This window comes from Bombus flavifrons, chromosome 2 (genome assembly GCF_040668555.2).
Source record: "Bombus flavifrons isolate JBK064 chromosome 2, iyBomFlav1_principal, whole genome shotgun sequence".
Taxonomy (NCBI): Eukaryota; Metazoa; Arthropoda; class Insecta; order Hymenoptera; family Apidae; genus Bombus; species Bombus flavifrons.
In genome coordinates, this window is record NC_138443.1 from 15,009,892 (window position 1) to 15,029,934 (window position 20,043).

General features: G+C 31.9%; 5 protein-coding genes and 1 long non-coding RNA gene across 14 annotated transcripts; 4 read left to right on the forward strand and 2 right to left on the reverse strand.

Moving 5' to 3' along the window:
* Positions 1-815: 815 nt before the first annotated feature.
* insc (INSC spindle orientation adaptor protein) lies at positions 816-10,269 on the forward strand. The gene is made up of 5 exons (XM_069131185.1): positions 816-1,825; positions 2,663-3,016; positions 8,380-8,808; positions 8,937-9,144; positions 9,260-10,269. The coding sequence occupies exons 1-5, from the start codon at positions 1,524-1,526 to the stop codon at positions 10,229-10,231; spliced, it is 2,265 nt and encodes a 754-aa protein (XP_068987286.1). The 5' UTR covers positions 816-1,523; the 3' UTR covers positions 10,232-10,269.
* On the forward strand, positions 6,382-8,372 carry LOC138189153 (uncharacterized). The gene is made up of 3 exons (XR_011175943.1): positions 6,382-6,533; positions 6,666-6,793; positions 6,969-8,372. It is a non-coding gene; the product is annotated as an uncharacterized LOC138189153 (long non-coding RNA).
* A 156-nt stretch (positions 10,270-10,425) lies between the features above and the next one.
* LOC138189126 (MIT domain-containing protein 1-like) lies at positions 10,426-12,223 on the reverse strand. 3 transcript variants are annotated; one of them, XM_069131297.1, is made up of 5 exons: positions 12,088-12,220; positions 11,615-11,769; positions 11,168-11,406; positions 10,893-11,092; positions 10,426-10,764 (listed from the first exon to the last, which is right to left on the reverse strand). In XM_069131297.1, exons 2-5 carry the CDS (start codon positions 11,733-11,735, stop codon positions 10,596-10,598), a joined length of 729 nt encoding a protein of 242 aa, XP_068987398.1. In that variant the 5' UTR covers positions 11,736-11,769; positions 12,088-12,220; the 3' UTR covers positions 10,426-10,595. The 3 variants fall into 3 exon arrangements, with proteins under 3 accessions (XP_068987398.1, XP_068987397.1, XP_068987393.1); XM_069131296.1 differs by having other exon boundaries at positions 11,615-11,754; positions 12,084-12,169; XM_069131292.1 differs by having other exon boundaries at positions 10,427-10,764; positions 11,615-11,754; positions 12,088-12,223.
* Positions 11,900-14,278, forward strand: LOC138189105 (STAGA complex 65 subunit gamma). 4 transcript variants are annotated; one of them, XM_069131276.1, is made up of 9 exons: positions 11,900-12,045; positions 12,423-12,552; positions 12,698-12,922; positions 13,006-13,069; positions 13,143-13,249; positions 13,320-13,536; positions 13,615-13,748; positions 13,859-14,023; positions 14,084-14,278. In XM_069131276.1, exons 3-9 carry the CDS (start codon positions 12,753-12,755, stop codon positions 14,181-14,183), a joined length of 957 nt encoding a protein of 318 aa, XP_068987377.1. In that variant the 5' UTR covers positions 11,900-12,045; positions 12,423-12,552; positions 12,698-12,752; the 3' UTR covers positions 14,184-14,278. The 4 variants fall into 4 exon arrangements, with proteins under 4 accessions (XP_068987377.1, XP_068987384.1, XP_068987369.1 ...); XM_069131283.1 differs by lacking the exon at positions 11,900-12,045 and adding an exon at positions 12,179-12,280; XM_069131268.1 differs by lacking the exon at positions 11,900-12,045 and adding an exon at positions 12,207-12,327.
* A 227-nt stretch (positions 14,279-14,505) lies between these two features.
* ArfGAP3 (ADP-ribosylation factor GTPase activating protein 3) lies at positions 14,506-17,581 on the forward strand. Of its 2 annotated transcripts, XM_069131211.1 has the most exons (8): positions 14,506-14,656; positions 14,963-15,154; positions 15,227-15,358; positions 15,452-15,484; positions 15,820-16,122; positions 16,293-16,567; positions 16,770-17,139; positions 17,225-17,581. In XM_069131211.1, the coding sequence occupies exons 1-8, from the start codon at positions 14,582-14,584 to the stop codon at positions 17,477-17,479; spliced, it is 1,635 nt and encodes a 544-aa protein (XP_068987312.1). In that variant the 5' UTR covers positions 14,506-14,581; the 3' UTR covers positions 17,480-17,581. The 2 variants fall into 2 exon arrangements, with proteins under 2 accessions (XP_068987312.1, XP_068987316.1); XM_069131215.1 differs by lacking the exon at positions 15,452-15,484 and having other exon boundaries at positions 14,507-14,656.
* On the reverse strand, positions 16,124-19,958 carry LOC138189087 (probable protein phosphatase 2C T23F11.1). 3 transcript variants are annotated; one of them, XM_069131247.1, is made up of 7 exons: positions 19,714-19,958; positions 19,573-19,629; positions 18,996-19,198; positions 18,553-18,758; positions 18,257-18,482; positions 17,864-18,181; positions 16,124-17,552 (listed from the first exon to the last, which is right to left on the reverse strand). In XM_069131247.1, the coding sequence occupies exons 2-7, from the start codon at positions 19,593-19,595 to the stop codon at positions 17,488-17,490; spliced, it is 1,041 nt and encodes a 346-aa protein (XP_068987348.1). In that variant the 5' UTR covers positions 19,596-19,629; positions 19,714-19,958; the 3' UTR covers positions 16,124-17,487. The 3 variants fall into 3 exon arrangements, with proteins under 3 accessions (XP_068987348.1, XP_068987350.1, XP_068987357.1); XM_069131249.1 differs by having other exon boundaries at positions 19,397-19,629; XM_069131256.1 differs by lacking the exon at positions 19,573-19,629.
* Between the last annotated feature and the right edge of the window lie 85 nt (positions 19,959-20,043).

Below are 20,043 nucleotides of genomic sequence, written 5' to 3' on the forward strand. Positions count from 1 at the left end.
ACTAAGTGAATCATCCATACATACAAAGGTGCGGAACACTCATCACTGGAAGCATTTCACGCAGATGTCCAGAGCGGCGCGTGCCCCTAGGTTCGGTGGTGGTGGAAATGCTTCTTCAGCCTGTTTTCGCAGGGGGAAGCCGACCCCCACGTGTACATACATGTACACGAGAGCGATAGGGAACCGGGAGTCACACCTGGCCCTTAAAAATAGCATTGGCGTGATTTCGTGACGTCGCTCGTGGCGTACATACTGCATCCGCACGATTTTAATCTCCCTTCTCCGAAAATTTATGAACGGCCTTCCTTGTTTAGCAAATTTTTCTTATAAAACATAAGCGATTATGAATATTAATCTATACTTTTAATAAATCATTTTAATATATTATATAATTTCTCGCTTGTGTTTGTTTTAATATTGCTTTTATTACTAAATTATTACTGTTTCCCTCTATGATATTTCTTTGTTCAATTTCATTAAATAATTTTGATCTTCAGATTACTAAAAATTGACAATTGTCTTGTGTTTCTTGCAGGGGTCGAAACACCTACATTTAATTGCACTGTATTTGATAGAAAACAATCGAACGGACTTCCTATTGACGCCACTGCCTTGTACGTAGAATGCACCTAGTTACGCTTTGACGGTTACACATGGGTTACACATACTAGGGTGTACGGGGGTACACGTACTGGTATGCACCCCGTAGAGGTGACAAAAGAGAAGGGGAGGAGCTCTATTTTCATACAAGTTGGCTTACGAGCTCGAGGCGGGAAGGGAGCGCGACTTATGGGAGGAAGTCGGAAGCGACCCGATACGAGTCAGTCGTTCGCGAAGCACCAATACGTTTAGATCGATCGATCGATGTACGAGTGCATCTAATGGATTATTGATTCGACATATAAATTCCGAACAATATTGGTATCGTTATACTGTATTTACTGCAAATTATTACACATAAGCGCGCAAAACAATGTGTGTTAGTATTTAATTAACGATAAAACAATGAACTTAAAATTCACTAAAAACTGAACTAAATCATTCAACAGCTTGGCGATGCTCTTCTAAAGTTTACAATTAAATACTACCTAAATACCTTTAAAAGTTGATATTTTCATGTTTTTTGTACATGCGATAAATCGTGCAGTTTAAACAGAAATTGTTTAGAAATCATAATTTAAAAAAGAAGAAATTTTAAAGAACGTGTAAAAGGAAGAGTTCTTGGTGTCAGTGCGAAAAGCGATTGGATTCTTCATGGGGGTTGCAATGGACACCATACGGTCCTCAGTGCACGCGACCTGTAGGAGGGTCGTTTCGCTCTACTGAATCGTAAAACCACCCCAGTGTGGCATCACATGTGACATCATTGCTCATCCTCGTCGTTACTGTCGAACCTGAATCTTTCAAGGAGCTTTCCCAAAGCATTTGAACTAATTTCTCCTTCGGCGAGTTCAACGTAGAATACCTCATAAAAAGAGATTAGAATCGCCGCGAAAGTTGGTTGAGGAAAGCGAATATAAAAAATGAGCGCGTTTAAGAGACATCAAAGCAAAGTGTTCTGGAGTCACATGGCGTCTCAGGATCTAGAAAGTTTGGATCCTTTCGCTTCGAGGAACGATTTTGCTAATGTCAAGCAAAACATAGCGCACAATCTTGAAGTAGCCGAAGAGGAAACGGAAGAAGAGCACTCGTCCAGCATCAACGATACCAGCGACACGATCGATGCTGAAAACGTAACGGCGATTCGCGTCTGCCTAAACGAAAACGATGAACGACAATATTCGAGAATGACAACGATACACGAGGAAAATCTGATGACTCAGACGTAAGTGAAATTATTGCGATCAGGATGAAATTTATGTTGTTGTAAGTTTGCTCGAGCATATCGAGTACGTTTGTTTGACTATTATTGGTTCTTCCTTATCACATTGACACACAACGCTACTTTCGTACCGTTAGCTTTAATTACTTAAGTTTCGCAACAACCGTATGATAAGTTTTCAAGCGTTCAAATCGTTCACGAATTATTCTTTACATTGATGCCTTTAGTCTTCGTATTTTGTGAACGATGTTTTTAATCACAATGGTGTTTAATAAATCCAGCATTATTTCCATGTTTAAATGTTATCCTTTAATCTGCCATAGTTCTTTATATATTTGTATATTTATTTTTGCAAAAATAATTGATTTTAATGTACGATTATTTATTATACTTATATTTACAATTATACTTGTATTATATATATCAGTGATATGTGATTTTTTATGAAGGATTTTTAATATGTTGATCGAATAAGATAATATATTTTAATGAACGATAAATATGTAATTTGACCATTTAAAATTTTGCTCCAGTTCTTTCTTGACTTATGGATACAATTTTATCAGTGCGATGAATTTCAGTTCAAGGACTGAACCCGTATATATTCTATGATTACAGCTACAGATACTTCTATATCATTTGTTAAATACGTTTCTTCGAAAAATGTTTAACTTGGATAGAACTAGATGCAATTGCAAAGTTTATTTAATTTTTAGTTGAGGCTAAAGATGCTAGCAAAGTTGCAAGGAAAATAAATTACATTAATATCCGAAAAGTTTGCCATATAAGTATTTTCAATCAATGTAATACATAAAAATAATCATTTTCAAAATTTTATAGAGTCACAATGGAAATAAAGGACGAAGATAAAGGAGACGAGAATAATATCGTTCTGGCAAACAGATCGTGCAGTCCTTTGAGTCAAGATCTCCGAAGTCTAGATTCCGGTTTCTCCGATTCCGAACGATCGAATTGTTCCGAATTTTACGAGAATGAAACGCCTAGACGAAGGAGACGGAAGCGAGTTAAGGATCGACGACATGGAATGCATTCGAGAATCGGTGCTGTTTGGTTGGAAAATGAGACTATTCCGAACCCAACATATACCTCTACTCCCAAGGACTCCAGAATTTTACCTCGGAATAAAATGATCCTTAACACGCATGAAGAACGAGGAGTGTCAAGATCACGCAGGTAATTTAAATACAAAAAATCTTGTTAAAAATGGTCATATGATTACAAAAAGTTTAATTCCTATGATTCAGATCAGATACATACATTATAATGGACTGATCTGACATGTCTTGCATATGAAAATATTATATTATTAAAAATTGGTTAAAATGATATTTTTAAATATTTGTGGTTAATTAATTAACTGTTTCGGATATACTGCAATTCATAATTATTTCTTTATACATTTCTCTCTTTTAATTTGTCCAAAAGTGTCTTAAGATTTTTAAAAGAATAACTCTACATATACCTAGAACAACTTACATAATACAATAACTTATATAATATTTGTTCATATACATATACACATGATAAACGTAAATATCGATTATATTAAACATTTATATTTGCGTATTATAGCAATGCGATACATATTTGATGGATGTGCTGATAAACGATCTGACATTTACATGGCGTGATACGATGAACATTTGTTTTATGAATAAATAAGTATTTACGAAGAATAGTGTACAAATAATACGATAGCATGAAAACACATTTTCCAACTAGTGCATGTATGTTATCTCTATAATATAGTAATATACCTCTTGTCCAGTATCCTATCAAAAAAAAAAAAAAAAAAAAAAAATAAGAGAAAACGTAGAGCACACAAATGATTACATGTGCATATATATACTAATCTTACAATTTCAATCGCTTTCTACATTGCAGTTATTTCAAATTCAGAATATATATTTGTCCGGTATGTTTGATCGATAATGCCATGAAATTAAGGGGTCTCATACCAAAGGGCATTATCTCTGAAAGTAAACCGCGCCTTGTATGAGTCGATAAGGTATGAAGGATGTATGTTTTAAGAACATGAATCGTCGCGATAAATGTCCCCAGAGTGAGCCAAGCGATAGGAATGCAACACGTAAGGCACTTCCCATGTTATTCTTCTGGTTGTTTCGTAAACTCTCATTTACCCCTATATAATGGTGGAACGTCGTGTGGTTGCGTATGCACGTGGATCGGTCGTCAATCTATAGGTGCATTGGAAGTAGCGCAACTCATCGCCGGGAATATTAAATACTCATTATACAAAACGCGTCGTGACGAAAACGACTTAGCTCGTGTTTGATTTATGACAGGAAACTTAATGAGCATGATTTCCGCGCAATTTAGTGATTTTGGTAAAGTATCTTTTATGAACGTTTGAAGGAGGAAAACAGAAATCGTGTTTTATGCTATATAGGAATAGATATTGAATAAGCAGATATTGAAGTGCTAATTTTCTGTTTTACAATTAACAAATATCGAATGCGTAAATATCGTTAAGTTTTTAGATGACTTTTAAACATGCAATTAGTATTTATTACATTTGTATTATAATTAGACTGTGAATATTTATACACAGATGGAAAATTTAAATATGTAAGAGTATAAGTATGTAGAATATCCAAAACACAGTCTTTATTATGATATTTAGAGAATGAAACATATATAATTTGCAATATTTACAAATTATATCTTTTAGATTAAAGAATAAATAATAAAAGTAAAAGATGAAATATTGAAGCCTTCAGTACCGATGAATATAATTTTTGAAGATTAAAATTAATGGTCCTTGCGTCGTCATGATTAATATTCAGGGAAGTGAGTGACAAAATTGGTATGTTAGACGTGCTCTGAAATTGTTGAGTCAATATCTTCTATGAAATCTTACAGGTTCTGAACAATGTATCATAAATAAAACGGGTAGGAAAATACTACGACATACCATCAATTAACATCGATTAATATACGTTCGAGCATCTGCAACGCAAATTAAACTCAGTGTCTAGTTCAATCCGGTATTTGGAGCAACTTATAGAGTCTATATTAATAGCAGGAAGCAAAAGACGATCGATTCGTAAACTCGCTTTGTAACGTTTGCTCTTATATAAAATTAATACTTAGATCGATCTATATTGACGATTGATGCATTAGAAATCAAATAAAAATCAAGAAGAACGTTAGCAATTCGAATTATTCTAAATTATTCAACAATTTCGCTTTCGATACGTAGAATGAGTACAAATAATCGACTGAAAATGTTAATAATTCTAGCATATGATCAGAAGTTGAAGAAATAAATTTAAATTTATGTAATAATGAAAATTGCAAATAAATAAAAATTGATTAAAGCGATAGAAAATCAGGATTGAGAAGAATATAATGTTACAAAGACTAATTTACACTTATCTATTTTAGTTTATCTAGTTTAATTACACTAATTTCACTTATTATACTACTCCAAATCAAATATTCATCCTCCTTGTATATATGGGTAGTTATTATACCCATTGTCCTTGTATTTTCAATTGGTATTGACTCAATATTGACCAACAAGTGTTCGTTTAAGTTTTCAATTTTCTTTATCAAGTTCACAAGACATGGATTCATTCTTTAAAACATACCCAGTCAACCAAAATTGTTATATGTGTTATCTACGCTGTCTTCCATTTCTTCTCAAGACATAGATTAGATGAAATAATTCAAACACTATAATATTCTACTTTATGTACATATGACGAAATGAAAATCATAATGGCGTGAGCCAAGATTTTAACAATTTGAATTCACAAAACCACGTATTTTAACTTCTACATGTATTATCTCTTTAGTGTAATGTTTAATTAAGTTGCAACTTAATGATCAATCTTTTGTAACAATAGGCGCGGAATATCATTATATAAGCACTAGCAGTGAACTGACTTATACCATTATCATTCTCAGCCCTCCATATGGTTCCTGTGGCTGCACTCGCTTATTTTCAGAATCGCTCAATTGTTGTAAATTTATTTCAGCGTCGTCAGTGTCATAAAAAGTAATCTCACGAACCTGCAGGTTTTAGCAGTATCTAAAATAGAACCAACATTGTACATCTAACAAGACAATAGGACGCGTTTCTTTTGACACCCTATAGATGTACGCGAGCCAGTACGTGATTCAATGTAACGTGCCACACGAGGAATACCTAAATGAAAGAGCGACGCGGTTTGAGTCAACCTGGGCCCCGGTGTGTCCCGGTGCGACGACAGCAAACGTACGAAGAATTCCAGCCACCGCACCGAGTGGATCGTGTGCAGGTGATGGCGCACAGCTTAGTCAAAGAAATGGGATTAGTCACCGTCGTCCATGAGAGAACGATTCTAGTTCCGGAGCTGACCGATTAGTCAGCTTTTTGCGCTATAGTATATCCGTTCCTTCGTCGATCTCCGATTGTTCCACGACGGAATCCGTGCACCTGGTTATGCGGATTGGACAGTGGTTAGGCCTTAACTATGTCGCGACGACAGTAGTCGAGACTCCTGTCTCGTTATGGCACGATTAAGGTACCGTAGATTCTTCGTGCAATTCGGGTCATCTGTGATCTATCGTATTTGTTGGAAGTTTATGTTTCCGAGTTATGTTTGGATTAAGTGAAGATGCTGGTCGATTGTTGCAGTAGAATGGAAGAAGGTTTCGATGAATTTGTTATAACATGAGCAAGGTATTGTAGGTTCTTGGATGAATATAGTGTGATTTTGGAGCTAAATTTCATCAATGTTATTTATGTGGAACATCGATGATTCACCATGTGCATCGAAAACTGAATTTTTATTAAGAAAAGGATATTTCTTAGATAAACGCGAGGTAGGATACAACGAGGAAAAGTTTGACATTTTATTGAAGCATCGCAAATTCCTTTACGAAGTTATAGAAAGATATTGTAGATCTCTGTATGGATATAGATATAACATGATTTTGAAGGTAAATTTACTTTGTATTATTTCTAAATTAGAATGTCGATCATTCACTGTATTTGCTGGAAATTGAAATTTTATTCGGAAAAAGACGTGTCTTAAATGAATGTAAGGAAGCGTAGAATAAGGAAAAGCTTATTATTTCATTGAAGTATTATATAAACACATATTTCTTTTTATAGATTTAGTATAGTTTGGAAGTTTTTGATCATCTATAATATTTCTTGACTAAACAGTATAGGATAATATTGAAATAAACTTGGATAGAAGGAAACTGAAAGTGTAAAACATTATATAAAGAATTAGAATACAATTCTCACATCTATTTTGAAGATTTTTATCAGAAATTTTTAATTTCACGTAAAATTGAATCTATCCAATTGAAAATCCTTGAAGAGGGAAACGGTATACATATAGGAAAACAATATACGTAGAAATGTTTGAAGGAAGATACAACAATTTCTTAAAAGGATGACAAATAAAATTGTTTATTACCGCTAATGTTGCAATATAAATTCGCAAGTATGGAGGAATTTGACCGATATTAAAAGTATTATTACAGAGTAAGCGCATATTCTGAAAATTGAGAAAATGTTGAAAGTTGATAACATTGTTTATCATTATGTAACATATTAAATAACATACTTAGATAGAAATTAGATCTTTTTGAATGGAATCACTCTGGGGGAACGAAGATCAATGACTTTTCATCATATAAGTTAAAACAGGCTAACACAAGTCCGTGAGATGAAGCGATGTTGCATAAATTTCATGGTGTACGATCAACGGATACAATTATCTACGCTATTATAACTGTTAAGATAAAAAATAAATACATTACGATATTTTCGCGAAGAATGAAATGCTTTAAACGGTAACTTAAACTTCTAAAGAGGCAAATATACAGTAATAACGTTACTTTGATACATTTATATTAATTGTATCTACTCTATATTTTATAAAGATATAGTTCGAATTTATATTATTCGAAGCAATTAATTGCACGTCAGGTTTAAAATATCAGGCACGTAACAAATATTGTATATTTATGCTTACGCAGTATAGAGCTATTACACTAATGGATAGCTTAATGAGTAACGAAATTACTTGATTAAGCAGTTATTTAATTGTCCCGAGTAATATCATTTTTTCTCTTAATGTCGTAACACGAGACGAATGACACGTGTTACTTGGATTATTTAATAAGAATTTTCTGGACCTGAAGCTGCATTTTTAACACGAGAGGACAAAATATTTTCTTCTCTGAGAATTTGAAAATAAAAAGTAATACATTACTTCAGAAAGGCAAACTTAAAATTATTATACTTATTAATTGCTTTTGTAGATTGTGTAACTTGCTTATCGGTACTCATAGAACATTACATATTACATTAATAAACTACTTTTTCTTCATAAATCCTATATTTTTATGAACCAAAAGAAAATGACGATCTTCTAATAAAATTGTGCGAAAATACCTGCTTCTTCGAACGTTAAACAGGATTTTGATTTTATTCTTAATAAATCATAATTCATTTATAATTTTCATTGATTGCGACAGTTTATTAATTGACAAATAATGACTTTTTACAGAACGGAAGACGATCAAGTAGATGCGTCGAAAATTCCGCCACCTGTTTCCTTGGAAGACGAGTGCCTTGGCGATTTTTTGTACGCGACTGAACCACCGGAAGATGCGACCGCGCCAAGAAGCGCAAACTCGTCGATAGCGACTAACTTTTCAGAGATAGAATCATCCTACAAGTCTACTCTACATTCCAGAACTTACAGACAATCCTCATCGGTGAGGTCATGGTTGAGCGATCTCGCAATGGAAATCGACAACGAGTGTGGTAACACTCTTCAAAGCAAAGCTCTACCACAACGAAGACCTCGCGAATTTTTAGACGAAAAAGAAGAAATGAATGATTTGAAGAATCTGTCGACTTTAGCTACGGCTGCTGCAAATAAATTACTTATTAGAGCTGAACAATTTGATCGACATTATCAGTATATCTTTAAGTAAGTGTAAAGAATGACTCAAAACTTTGTAAATTATATTTCAATTTTACAGAAATAATGTTGACTACAGAAAATATTGATAATTTATGGATAGTATTAATGATACTGACGAATCAAATTTTTTGCAGTAAAGTGTCGCATTTAGAAAGTGGCAGATCGGAGCAGCAGCTTCTACGTGCCATAGAGGAAGACGCTTTCTCCCTGCTTTCGGAGTTAGGTGCACCGCCCCCGCGTAGAATTCAGCAAATCAATTTGAAAACAATATTAGCGCAGTTGGAAAGTATGAAGAATTATATTGACGCTGCTGTAGACACTCGCTTGGATTTTTATATCGAAGTAAGACATAATTTGTACCGCATAATACACATATACGAATACCATGAAGTAATTAATAATGAAGAATATATATGTAGATAGTATACACAATGTTAAAATCAATATTCTTTTATAGAGGGTAGTCAGAGGGTTGGAAGAAGCGCCAAAAAATGATATCATGTTAGCCAGAGGTGCTCTAGCAGCTTTAACGGCTCTAGGTTTGGCAGGACCTCGAGCAGGAAGCAGTATCACAAGATGTTCAGGCATCAGGGCGCTTTTGACTTCCTTGATCACCGCTGGTAGGACTTCAGTAGATTTTGTCGCAGCTTCTTTACGTGCATTAGCGAGCGTGTGTTGTTCTGCTACGGCAATAAACCAGTTTGTTAAAGACGGTGGTCCAGAAATATTGACAGACTTACTAGTCGTGGACAATACATCTGAGAAAGAGAAAATGGAAGCAACAGCATTGCTTGTACAAATCACCGCACCCTGGGTCAATGGTTTAGGTCTACCGTATGTGGAGCCTTTTGTAAAGGATTTAATATTACCCTTAAATCGTCTAGTCGAGAACACCAACTGTGGTCAGACTTTATTGCTAGTCGCAGCCGCGTTCAATCACCTGTCCAAATCTAGAAAATGCGCATTTGTGATACTGGAACACGACACGGTTAAGAAATTGCTCAAAACTGTGAAAAGGTCAGCTGGCAGAAATGTTTGGTTGATGGAGCAGGTAGCAGCTCTTATCAGTGAACTAGCACGTATACCTGAAGCTCGAACGCATCTAGCGGAAGTTCGCGCCTCTATCGCACTAGTTTCTTTTCTTAGAATGCGACCTCCTGGTTTAGAAAACGCATATAGACGTTTAGAAATTACTGCTGCTGCAGCACTTACAAGACTCTGTGTAGATCCAGAGATTGCAAGACAAGTAGTTGCTGTCGGAGGCGCAGATTGTCTTCCATCGTATAAAGCTGAAGATCTTTTGACCGAGGATGAAGATCAAATTGAAGCCGGATTGTTAAGATACACAAAATCCTTAAGAAGAGCGTGTAAAAAAGCCACAAAACAAATCGATATCGCGAGGGCCAGTGATTATAGTACTTTGAGTTAAAATCAATATGAAAATTGTACATATGTCGAATACTATTTTATAAGAAAAAGAGAGTTTATGTTTATATACTTGTATAATAAAGACACTATATATATGTAATGTATATTTTTATTACATTTGTATAGAAATATATTATACACTGTATCATATTCTAAGAATCTTAATTTAGATATAAGAAAAATTACAAAAAATACTGATAAAAATAGTATATTCTTTTCTAATGACAAGCTACTTATAGTAGAATTTATAATCCTAAAGTAGAAGAAATCAAGTTTTGTAAAAATAATGTAATTTGAATTGACCTGATGAATAAATAAAACCAATTTGTTTGTTATATTTTTATTTACTTTCCAGCATTGATTGTTTAGGTCGCTGACTGCTCGTTCTTTAGTTGACTTTTGTGAAATACATCTATGGTTGTCTCAGAACAAGGTCTCAATTCAAGATCACAAGAGCCTAATACAAACTTTCCTTTAGGTGCTTTAAAATAATCTAATCCACGGCCAATCTTAATTATCCAACCATTGCTAAGTCTGAAACAAAAGTACATAATAAATGAAAAATATTCTATCATTACATATTATATCTTATAGAACTAAAATAAGAATAAAATACAATGATTCAATAAATATAATTACACCTAACTAAACTATATTCTTACACTATTTGTCTGTCGTGTAAAGTATCAGAAAAATTAAATTCAAAAGAAATAAGATGAGATGATAAACTCTGTTTCAGTTCTTCTAATCTTGCTATTTGATTCTTCTTATCTTCTGGATCAAGAGTTGTAATTAAAAATATTTTAGACAGTGCATGACATTTTTTTACTGCTAGTTCACATAGCCTTACCAAATTTTGACACTAAAAATAAAATATAATATCAGTTTAGGATATATTGATACATAACTTATAAACTAAATTAATATTAAATAATACCTGATGAAACATTCTTATATAGGGGTCTTCAATACGAATATATGTAACTGTTGCATCTAAAAATCTTCCAAAAATGGTACTATAACCATATCCTGTACTACCAGTTTCAATTTTGATTAATTCTCTGTATATTCCACTTGCCTTCTGCTTTTCAATTATATCCTTTATTTTTTCTGCTCTGTCCAAATACTGTGATGCCCGGGTAGCAAAATGTTTCTGCCTTATTGGATCTTTTGTTTCTGATTGTTATGTTAACAATTTGTTAATCAATTTATAAGTTTGTAAAGATATATAAAATAATAAAATGAGTAGTACAATATTTAAAGATATACATAAATTTTTTATTAACATTTAAAAAAAATTAAAATAGAAATTAAAATTTCTTATAATAATAAAAAAACTAATAATGTTAACAAAATAAAATTAAAAATATATATATAATATTACCTTTCATAGAATCAAGAAGTATTTGTACACCTTCTTGATATAATACAAAGGCCATTGTATATTGTTTATTGTTATCTCTTTCTACCGCTCGTTTTAAAATCGAAGCTGCAGCGCTTTCCATTGTATATACATATATATACCTTAAGCAATTTATACTAAATTATGTTTTCAAAAGTAATTGCATACACTTAAAATATATTACACATTTCTAATATTCGAATAACTTCTAATCTACTACTTGAGTATTTAAAAAATGTACTCGCGTTTACATGATACGCTGTGCATGCGCAGAAGATTTAAACAATGGAAAGATGATATCTCATGAATGATCGTAATTTTTTAAACAATATTTGTCGTTGCTATTCATTAACAGAATAATTTTATGCGAAGAATTTTTATATCGAATAGTGTTAACATTAATTAACATATAGGTACGTATATGACAGATGAATAAATAAAGATTTCATACTTACTATTTACTTAATAAATTATAGAATATCAAATCTGTCTTGTAGTATAACTAGTTTCTTTGCTCCATAATCACATACTTGAAATATCGATTCTCGAGTATATCGAAAGTCATTTCGATTAATGTCACGATGCAAAACAATTATATGGCACTCAAGAATGTGATTCTAACCTAACATTTAGCTATGTCAAGTTAAAGTAATTTAAACGAGATGCAGGATTAATTGAAGTTTAATTTTGATCGTGTAAAATTCAATAAAGAATATCATTTTTAAACAATTCATAAATGTGTAAAGCACGCCTGACGTTGTTATTAAAATAGACAATTATTTGATTACAGGTTTTTAACCAAAATGCAATGACGTTCTCTCAACAGTATCGTGCCACGTGAGCTATATACCAATGTTTGCGCGGGTTTTTAAATAGAAAAACTGTACTTACTGTATTGCACTGCATTACTGTACTTTCATGTGCGTAATATAACAAGTAAAATTGTTTAATATCACTTATACTATACCATTAGATAAATTTTTTCAGTGGAAATATTTTTAGTTATGAATTATTTTAAATAATTGTTTATAATTATATCATTAATTACATTTTACTTTTTAGCAGTGTAATAAAGAGAAATGTAAAAATTGATCATTTTATACCAACTATAATTTTTACAATGAAATCTACTAAAAATATTGGAACTGGTACTTTATGGGGGGAATTACCAGCAAGAGAAACTCTAAAACAGGAAGTAATAACTCCAGATGTCATAGAAAATATTTGGAGACAAGTTATGGAAGAATCAAATAACCCTGATTGTGATTTTCAAGTGGATAGACAAGCTGAGTATGTATAGTAAATTTATCTTCAATTTAAAAACAGATCTTGCTTTTAGGATATTATACAGCTTTTTCTTTTTTTACTTACAGATTACCTATGGGAAATCTTCATGTATTAAATACTATAAATCTTCATCAACAACTAAGGATGATGGTAATAATGTGAAATAATTATTAGAAACATATAAGTCTTATATTTCTTTAATAATATTTGTATTAATTGTTAGGAAGAAGGGATGGTACTGGAAAATATGACAACAATTGAAGTACAAGATTTGCAAGAAAAAAAAGAAGCACAGAATTCATTTCAGTTTTTACCTGTACAAAAAGAAAGGTATTAAAACGTATATGCATAAAATACATTTATACAATTCAATAAAACATTAACAAGATTTTTATTTTAGAAATATATTTAAAAATGCTTCAACAATACATTACCTTACACCAGAAACAGCTCGTTCCATATTGAAGCATGCAGTTATTACTCTTCTAGCTCACATTGGATTTGAAAAATCTTCAAATATAGCTATAGAAACGCTTACAGATATTGCAAATCATTTTTTGAGAAGAATGACGCTTTTAATGAAGGCAGCATATGAACAGAGAGATCATGGTTTTCCAGTAATACAAAATTTTATCAGCTTACTCTTTATAAAAATAAGAAATTCATAAAAAATATATGTGTGTATATTCTTATAGGATATATTAGAAAGGGTATTAGTGGAAACAGGTATTGGTGGAGTAGCTGCTCTTCATGACTACTATCAAGAATATGTGCTGAAATTTGAAGATAACATGAAAAAGAAGGTTGAAGCAATGATGGAAAAACAGAGGCAACTTGAACTTAATGTTTATAGTGCTAACTATTTAATTATACTAAAGAGGCTGCAATGCTTCTGGAGATGAAACGTTTTATTTCTATTAATATTTGTTCAATTTATAGGATGGTTTTAGATGAAGCAGCTAATAAATTGCAATTCGAGGAACTTGATGAATTTGGGAATGTGTACAGAGAAGTGCCGACTCTTCAACTGTTAGATCCTGAGATGGGCTTCCCTCCCAGTCTTGATGCTGGCTTCCAAATGCTGTATAGTCTTGAACAAGATGAGTAAGTTATTTTCATGAATATTAATTTTTGTGCATTGCACTATAAAGTCGTTGGTTATAGGTTAAATAACTTGGAAGTAGAAGAAGAAGAAGTAAATGTAAGCGATTCTCCGAATACTGGACAACGACCTGATACATCGAGTGATAAAAAAAAATCTTGATATGTTTAATAGACATATATAATCCTAAATTTTATTTTTATTTTATGTAGAAGGAAATTTCTAATAAATTCTTAATATTAGTAATGTTTCTAAAATTGTATATAAATTCATTATTAAACTAATGAGAAAGTTCAATATTGCATGAAATCTTTAAAAATTTAGTGTTTATTTTATATTATACATATTTTATTATGTATTGAATATCTACAAATAATTTGCATCCCTTATATTAAAAGTGAACGACTTAGTGTTTATGTGAACTTAAAATATTAACAATGACTAACAGCTGCTTGTAGTAAATTATTCGCTTCGAATTACAAGTAAGCGACCTCTATGTATAAAAAATCGCCGCCACGCGTCCCAGAATACTTTGCGAAGTCATTGACAACACGTCAAAAATGGCAGATCCAGCGCCTAGTAAAAGTGATATTGAGGAAATTTTTAAAAGATTACGAGCTATTCCGACAAATAAGGTTTGCTTCTTCATTTTTTAATTTTCCGTGCGATAAAATTACAAAAGTATTTGATCTGTCAATAATCTTGACGTTAATGTCATATTTTCATTCCCAACCTGTAATTTCCCTGGAATCTTCCGTTTCATAATGACACATATTACGGGATATTTTGTGTCAATTTTCATTTCGACAATAATAGAACCTTATAATTCTCGTATTGAAAAAAGTATTACATCATCAATTAAATCTATAATTTATAATTAAGCAATTAATCAAATATTACTATAATATATATTTTGATATAGTACTATGATTTTTTTTTAGACATGTTTCGATTGCAATGCAAAAAATCCAGCGTGGTCCAGTGTGACTTACGGTGTTTTCCTATGCATCGACTGTTCTGCAGTTCATCGAGGATTAGGTGTCCATTTGACATTTGTTCGATCTACTCAACTTGACACAAATTGGACTTGGTTGCAATTGAGGAACATGCAATTGGGTGGAAATGCAAATGCTGTTAGTGAAATTTGAAATTATTAATTGTTATTAAAATGAGTACATTATAGAAATCTTTGTTATACTCTCCAGAGAAAATATTTTGCACAACATAATTGTACAACAACTGATGCTCAGCAAAAGTATAATTCACGTGCTGCTATGCAGTATAGAGAAAAATTGGCACAGGCATCTGCTCAAGCAATGCGACGTTATGGAACGAAGGTAAAATATACATTGTTTGTATGTATATTCACCATACAGAACATGCAATTTAGTTAATTAAACATTTTATAATTACAAATATGGTAATTATAGGTTTTTCTTCCTTCAACAAAAAATAAGACAATGGTGAGCTGTAAAACTACTTTTACAAAAGCATCATCGAATTACTAATACTTGTTTAAAACTTTATTTAAAGATAGCATTGTAAAAGTTAATATGTGGTCATTTTTATGCTCAGTTATTAATAGTTGTAAAAACATATGCACTATTTTTTCAAAATTATTTATCATTGTATGTTCTATTTTATTCATTACACCAATAGTTTCAGACCATTTTCATTATATGACTAACTTGTTCAGCGTGTACGTATCTTACATAAAACATAGCATCATAAAAAAAAAAGATTGTTTTAAAATACATCTAGAACAATTAATTTTTCTTAAGGTTGTGTTTTATTGTAGTTGCATTTAGATGATGATCCAACATCAACATCTGAAGAACAAGGTGAAGTTGATTTTTTTAAAGAACATGAAACTGCTGAGATATATCATCAGTCTTCAGTATATCCTGAGGGAAATTCAGTTCCTGCTTCTAATTCTGTATCAATCAATGACAATGAGGACAAAAATAATCAAAAAGATAGCTTAGAAACTGCTGCTAACTCTTTAGGCCCTACTGTTAAGTTATCTGATTCTACCTCAAACTTGGTATCTGAAAGGAAACCAACCATAGGTGTCAGAAAGGTTCCAAATAAACGAAGTGGTGTATGTATACAAATGGTTATTTATTCATCATTTATGTTTAACATAGTTTAATAATGAATGGTATAAATTTTAAAATTATTATTTTGACTTTAGAATACTAATACAATTTTAAGATACTAGTACACTTTTAATTAAAAATGTGCTATTAATTTTTTATACTTTTATAATAGTTGGGCAAGAAAACTGGTGGGTTGGGTGCTCAAAGAGTCAAAACAAATTTTGATGAATTAGAAAAAAGTGTTGCTGAAGCTAATAAAGAACCACAGGAGAAAGATCAACGAGAAAATACAAAAGAAGAACAAGATGAAATTGCTACACGACTTGCCTACCGCTATGAAAAGAATTTAAGTGAACAGGCTAAGAAGATAGAACAGAGAACGAAACAATTAGATCCTTCTAAAGCAACACAAGCAGAACGTCTTGGTATGGGATTTAATACACGAAGGTAATGTTTATATCTTATTTGTAAGCTTGTATACATATAGTTATATAAAATATCATTGTTAATATATGTACTGTATCTATATAATTTTATATATAATTGAAGAATTATTATTTTGTGTAATAATACTGAAAAAAGAAAGAAATTGTAAATATTGTACACATAACATAAAATACGATATATAAGAAATATGTGTAATTTACAGTGGTGCAAGTCATTCTGCACTTGGTGATATGAGAACAATAATGCAGGAAACATCATCAAGGACTGTAACTGCTTCTGAACCAAGACTGAGAGATATTGATGTCGAACGAGATTCTTTTATTAATTTAGACGAATTTTATGTGGTCTTTTCAACACCATACACTAGCAATACTAACAACAAATCTCGTAATGAAGAAGTTATTGTTATGGCAGAGCCAGAACCACCAAAACGTGTAGCTCCATTGAGCAAACCAAGTAATAGTAAGAATGATGTTAAAACGATGGTAGAAGGAGAAGCACAGAAGAAATTTGGTAGTGCCAAGGCTATTAGTTCCGATCAGTATTTTCAGGACAGCAAGGATGATGATTCTGTGAGTTGCCGTTACATATTAATATTCTTTTTGTACATTCTATCGCTCTATTTTAATTACAATTTTATGCCACTTTAATTTACAGTGGGAACGTAAAAATAATCTGCGCCGTTTTGAGGGTTCATCTAGTATTTCATCAGCTGATTATTTTGGCACAGGAAGTTCTACTGTCACATCCCCCACGTCTTCTTTATCAATACGTCTTAGCGGTGGAAGAACTGGAGTCGATTTAGATGATGTTAGAGAAAGTGTACGTCAAGGAGTAAATAAGGTTGCAGGCAGAATAAGTTCTCTTGCCAATGCGGCTGTTTCTTCTTTACAAGATCGCTATGGACTTTGAACGAAAATTTACTGCATTTTACTAAAATTGTTACTATACTTATATTTGGACACTTCTTGTCCATTGTTCGAAACTGTAAATAAAAACTTGTAATTCAGCTTATTTGTAATTTGCTTTCTAAAATTATAAATAAGACATGTTAATAATTATAATGAAAGGTAAAATATTGTTGATATAAAATCAATCTTTCTTGTTAAAAATTTGTGTTCATAAAGCTTAAAACAACGAAGCTCATAGAAAAGCTTAGCAAATTTTATAAACTTTGACATCACGAAGTATGACAATGAGACATTGTCCATCATTATGATGTAAAATTAAATATAAAGAATTTAAAAAAATAATCGACATAAAATATCAATAATTTATATAACTAGGAATTTGTACCAATAGATTCCTTGCAGCGTGAAATTAAATGAGAATACGGTTTTCCGTGTAGGAAACATACAAGGATGACCGTCATATTATCACAACCAGTACCCATTAAGGCATCTGGAGCAAGGCAATGTTTCATAAGCTCTTCACAAATTTCTTCAGGATCCATTGTATCCTGTTCTTCTCCTATCCCAAATTTCGACTGGACTAAACGTGTTCGTATAAAATTGACTACTTCATTACTCGTCATTACATCCCAAATACCATCACAAGCCAATACAACAAATTCCCAATCTTGTGTTATTCGAAACTCTTGAACTTCAGGAAAAGCTATAAATGTAAAGATGCATTAACATATATTAATTTTTCGTTAGGAATTCCATATTATTATTTATTATCCATTACCAGTTACGATTTGTTCTTGCGGTGGTTTACGTTCATTTCGTTTGAACATAAAATCTCCCAGAGCACGAGATAATGCTAATTGACCATTGACTCTGTTAAATTCAACCCAGCCACCACCAACTTCGATTCTTTCACGTTCATCTTTCAATGTAGGTTTATGATCGCGACTAAGTGGAACAGCATTACCATTAATGCTTGCCACTGCCCTACTGTCACCTGCATTTGCCTGCAAAGGTTTTATATGTCAATAATTGCAATAAAATAAAAAAAGAAACAGTAACTTAGAAAGAACTTACACTATATATAATATTGTCCTTTATAAGAAGTGCTATAACAGTAGTTCCTGCTTGTTCATCTTTAAGTGCTGCATCATCTTGCATTGCTTTATCTAATTCCAGAAAACCCTGTTGTATAGCTTGAACAATGTTACCAGCTTTGTATTCGCTTCTTCTAGTTATATATTCATGAAGATGTTTTCCAGCATGTTGTGCCATTGCCGCACCTATCAATATTATCTATTACTTCTTTGAGCATGGAAGGAATTATATATAAACTTATCTACTATAACTTCTAATTTACAGCAATTATAATAGAACCTGAAATTTTCTTTTAAAGTATATTTTTTCTGTATGCTCCAAATCAATCGGTATTTAAATACTTCTTGTACGTAGCTTTAAACAATACAATAATATTCTCAGCTTATAATTAAAAACATTATATTTTTATGTCATATTCTCACCTCCATGACCATCATATACTGCAAAGAATGCAGTACCAGGATCGTCAGGTAATGAAAGTATATGAACATGGCAATCTTCCATTTTGATACGCCATCCTTGCATACAGGAACTTCCAACTCGATAGTTTGAGTTTCTACAGCATGCTAATTTCTTAGCTGTTACAGGTTCACTGAGCGTTTGACCCATTATTTTTCTGAAGATTCTGGTATTATTTACAACATACCATTATTTGGAATATAAATTACATAACTTTTGAATAATAAAATTTAAACTTAACACATTTCCAAAATAATATTCTATTAAACATATCTCTTTCGAAATTTTAATTATTGATTTATTTACGCGAGTTATAATTAACTGTTCTTTTATAGTCGTTTTATTATATTCCGCTTTTGCTTACATATTTATCTTTGCAAATACGAAGTTATTGTATTTGTTAATGATTTCTTATCCTTGCGTAAAATCTGTTCTTGTCAAGAACTCAAAGTTTATAATTTCTGTTATTCGTACGTAAGTTTGATACAAACACTTTGTACAAAACTAAGATTTAACATCAAACATCAAAGATGATCTAACCTCTCGCAGAATTTTATACGCATCGCATCTTCCACAATTCAAGGTTAGAGAAATATCCTTTAAAAATAATATTTTTGCGCTTATATACTACAATTAACTCTTGCTCTATTTATGTGATCTTAATTTAGCATCGCATCTCACCTTCATATACTGTCAAACGAACATAGGTAAATATAACCTCTTTACCTACTATTCGTTTCGTAGAATTTTTTAAAAAATAAACAATATCATATAACTTTGATAAGACCGTATCTTTATGCTATGAGTTACGTGTTTAGCCATACAAAATCTCACTGTCAATTACCAATTACGTCGTAAAAATTACTCAAAAATATCCACTTCGTCTAAAACGTATTAAGTCAACAGCTGATTACTCATCGATCAGCTGCAACTATGTCACAAAAAATGTGAGCAACACAGATGAATAACTGATTTGCGGCATAAGTAGGGAGATCGGTGATACAATGTTGA

Coding starts and splice junctions, on each gene's coding strand:
- insc (XM_069131185.1), top strand. CDS start 1,524: ATGAGCGCGTTTAAGAGACATCAAAGCAAAGTGTTCTGGAGTCACATG. Junction 1,826..2,662: donor GAAAATCTGATGACTCAGAC/GTAAGTGAAATT, acceptor AAAATTTTATAG/AGTCACAATGGAAATAAAGG. Junction 8,809..8,936: donor CATTATCAGTATATCTTTAA/GTAAGTGTAAAG, acceptor AATTTTTTGCAG/TAAAGTGTCGCATTTAGAAA.
- LOC138189126 (XM_069131297.1), bottom strand. CDS start 11,735: ATGGAAAGCGCTGCAGCTTCGATTTTAAAACGAGCGGTAGAAAGAGAT. Junction 11,093..11,167: donor ATATAAGAATGTTTCATCAG/GTATTATTTAAT, acceptor TTTTATTTTTAG/TGTCAAAATTTGGTAAGGCT. Junction 10,765..10,892: donor TTACACGACAGACAAATAGT/GTAAGAATATAG, acceptor CTTTTGTTTCAG/ACTTAGCAATGGTTGGATAA.
- LOC138189105 (XM_069131276.1), top strand. CDS start 12,753: ATGAAATCTACTAAAAATATTGGAACTGGTACTTTATGGGGGGAATTA. Junction 13,250..13,319: donor TTACCTGTACAAAAAGAAAG/GTATTAAAACGT, acceptor TTTTTATTTTAG/AAATATATTTAAAAATGCTT. Junction 13,537..13,614: donor AGAGAGATCATGGTTTTCCA/GTAATACAAAAT, acceptor ATATTCTTATAG/GATATATTAGAAAGGGTATT.
- ArfGAP3 (XM_069131211.1), top strand. CDS start 14,582: ATGGCAGATCCAGCGCCTAGTAAAAGTGATATTGAGGAAATTTTTAAA. Junction 15,359..15,451: donor TGCGACGTTATGGAACGAAG/GTAAAATATACA, acceptor TGGTAATTATAG/GTTTTTCTTCCTTCAACAAA. Junction 16,123..16,292: donor TTCCAAATAAACGAAGTGGT/GTATGTATACAA, acceptor CTTTTATAATAG/TTGGGCAAGAAAACTGGTGG.
- LOC138189087 (XM_069131247.1), bottom strand. CDS start 19,595: ATGCGTATAAAATTCTGCGAGAG. Junction 19,199..19,572: donor CGTATAAAATTCTGCGAGAG/GTTAGATCATCT, acceptor AAATAATACCAG/AATCTTCAGAAAAATAATGG. Junction 18,483..18,552: donor AGGACAATATTATATATAGT/GTAAGTTCTTTC, acceptor AAACCTTTGCAG/GCAAATGCAGGTGACAGTAG.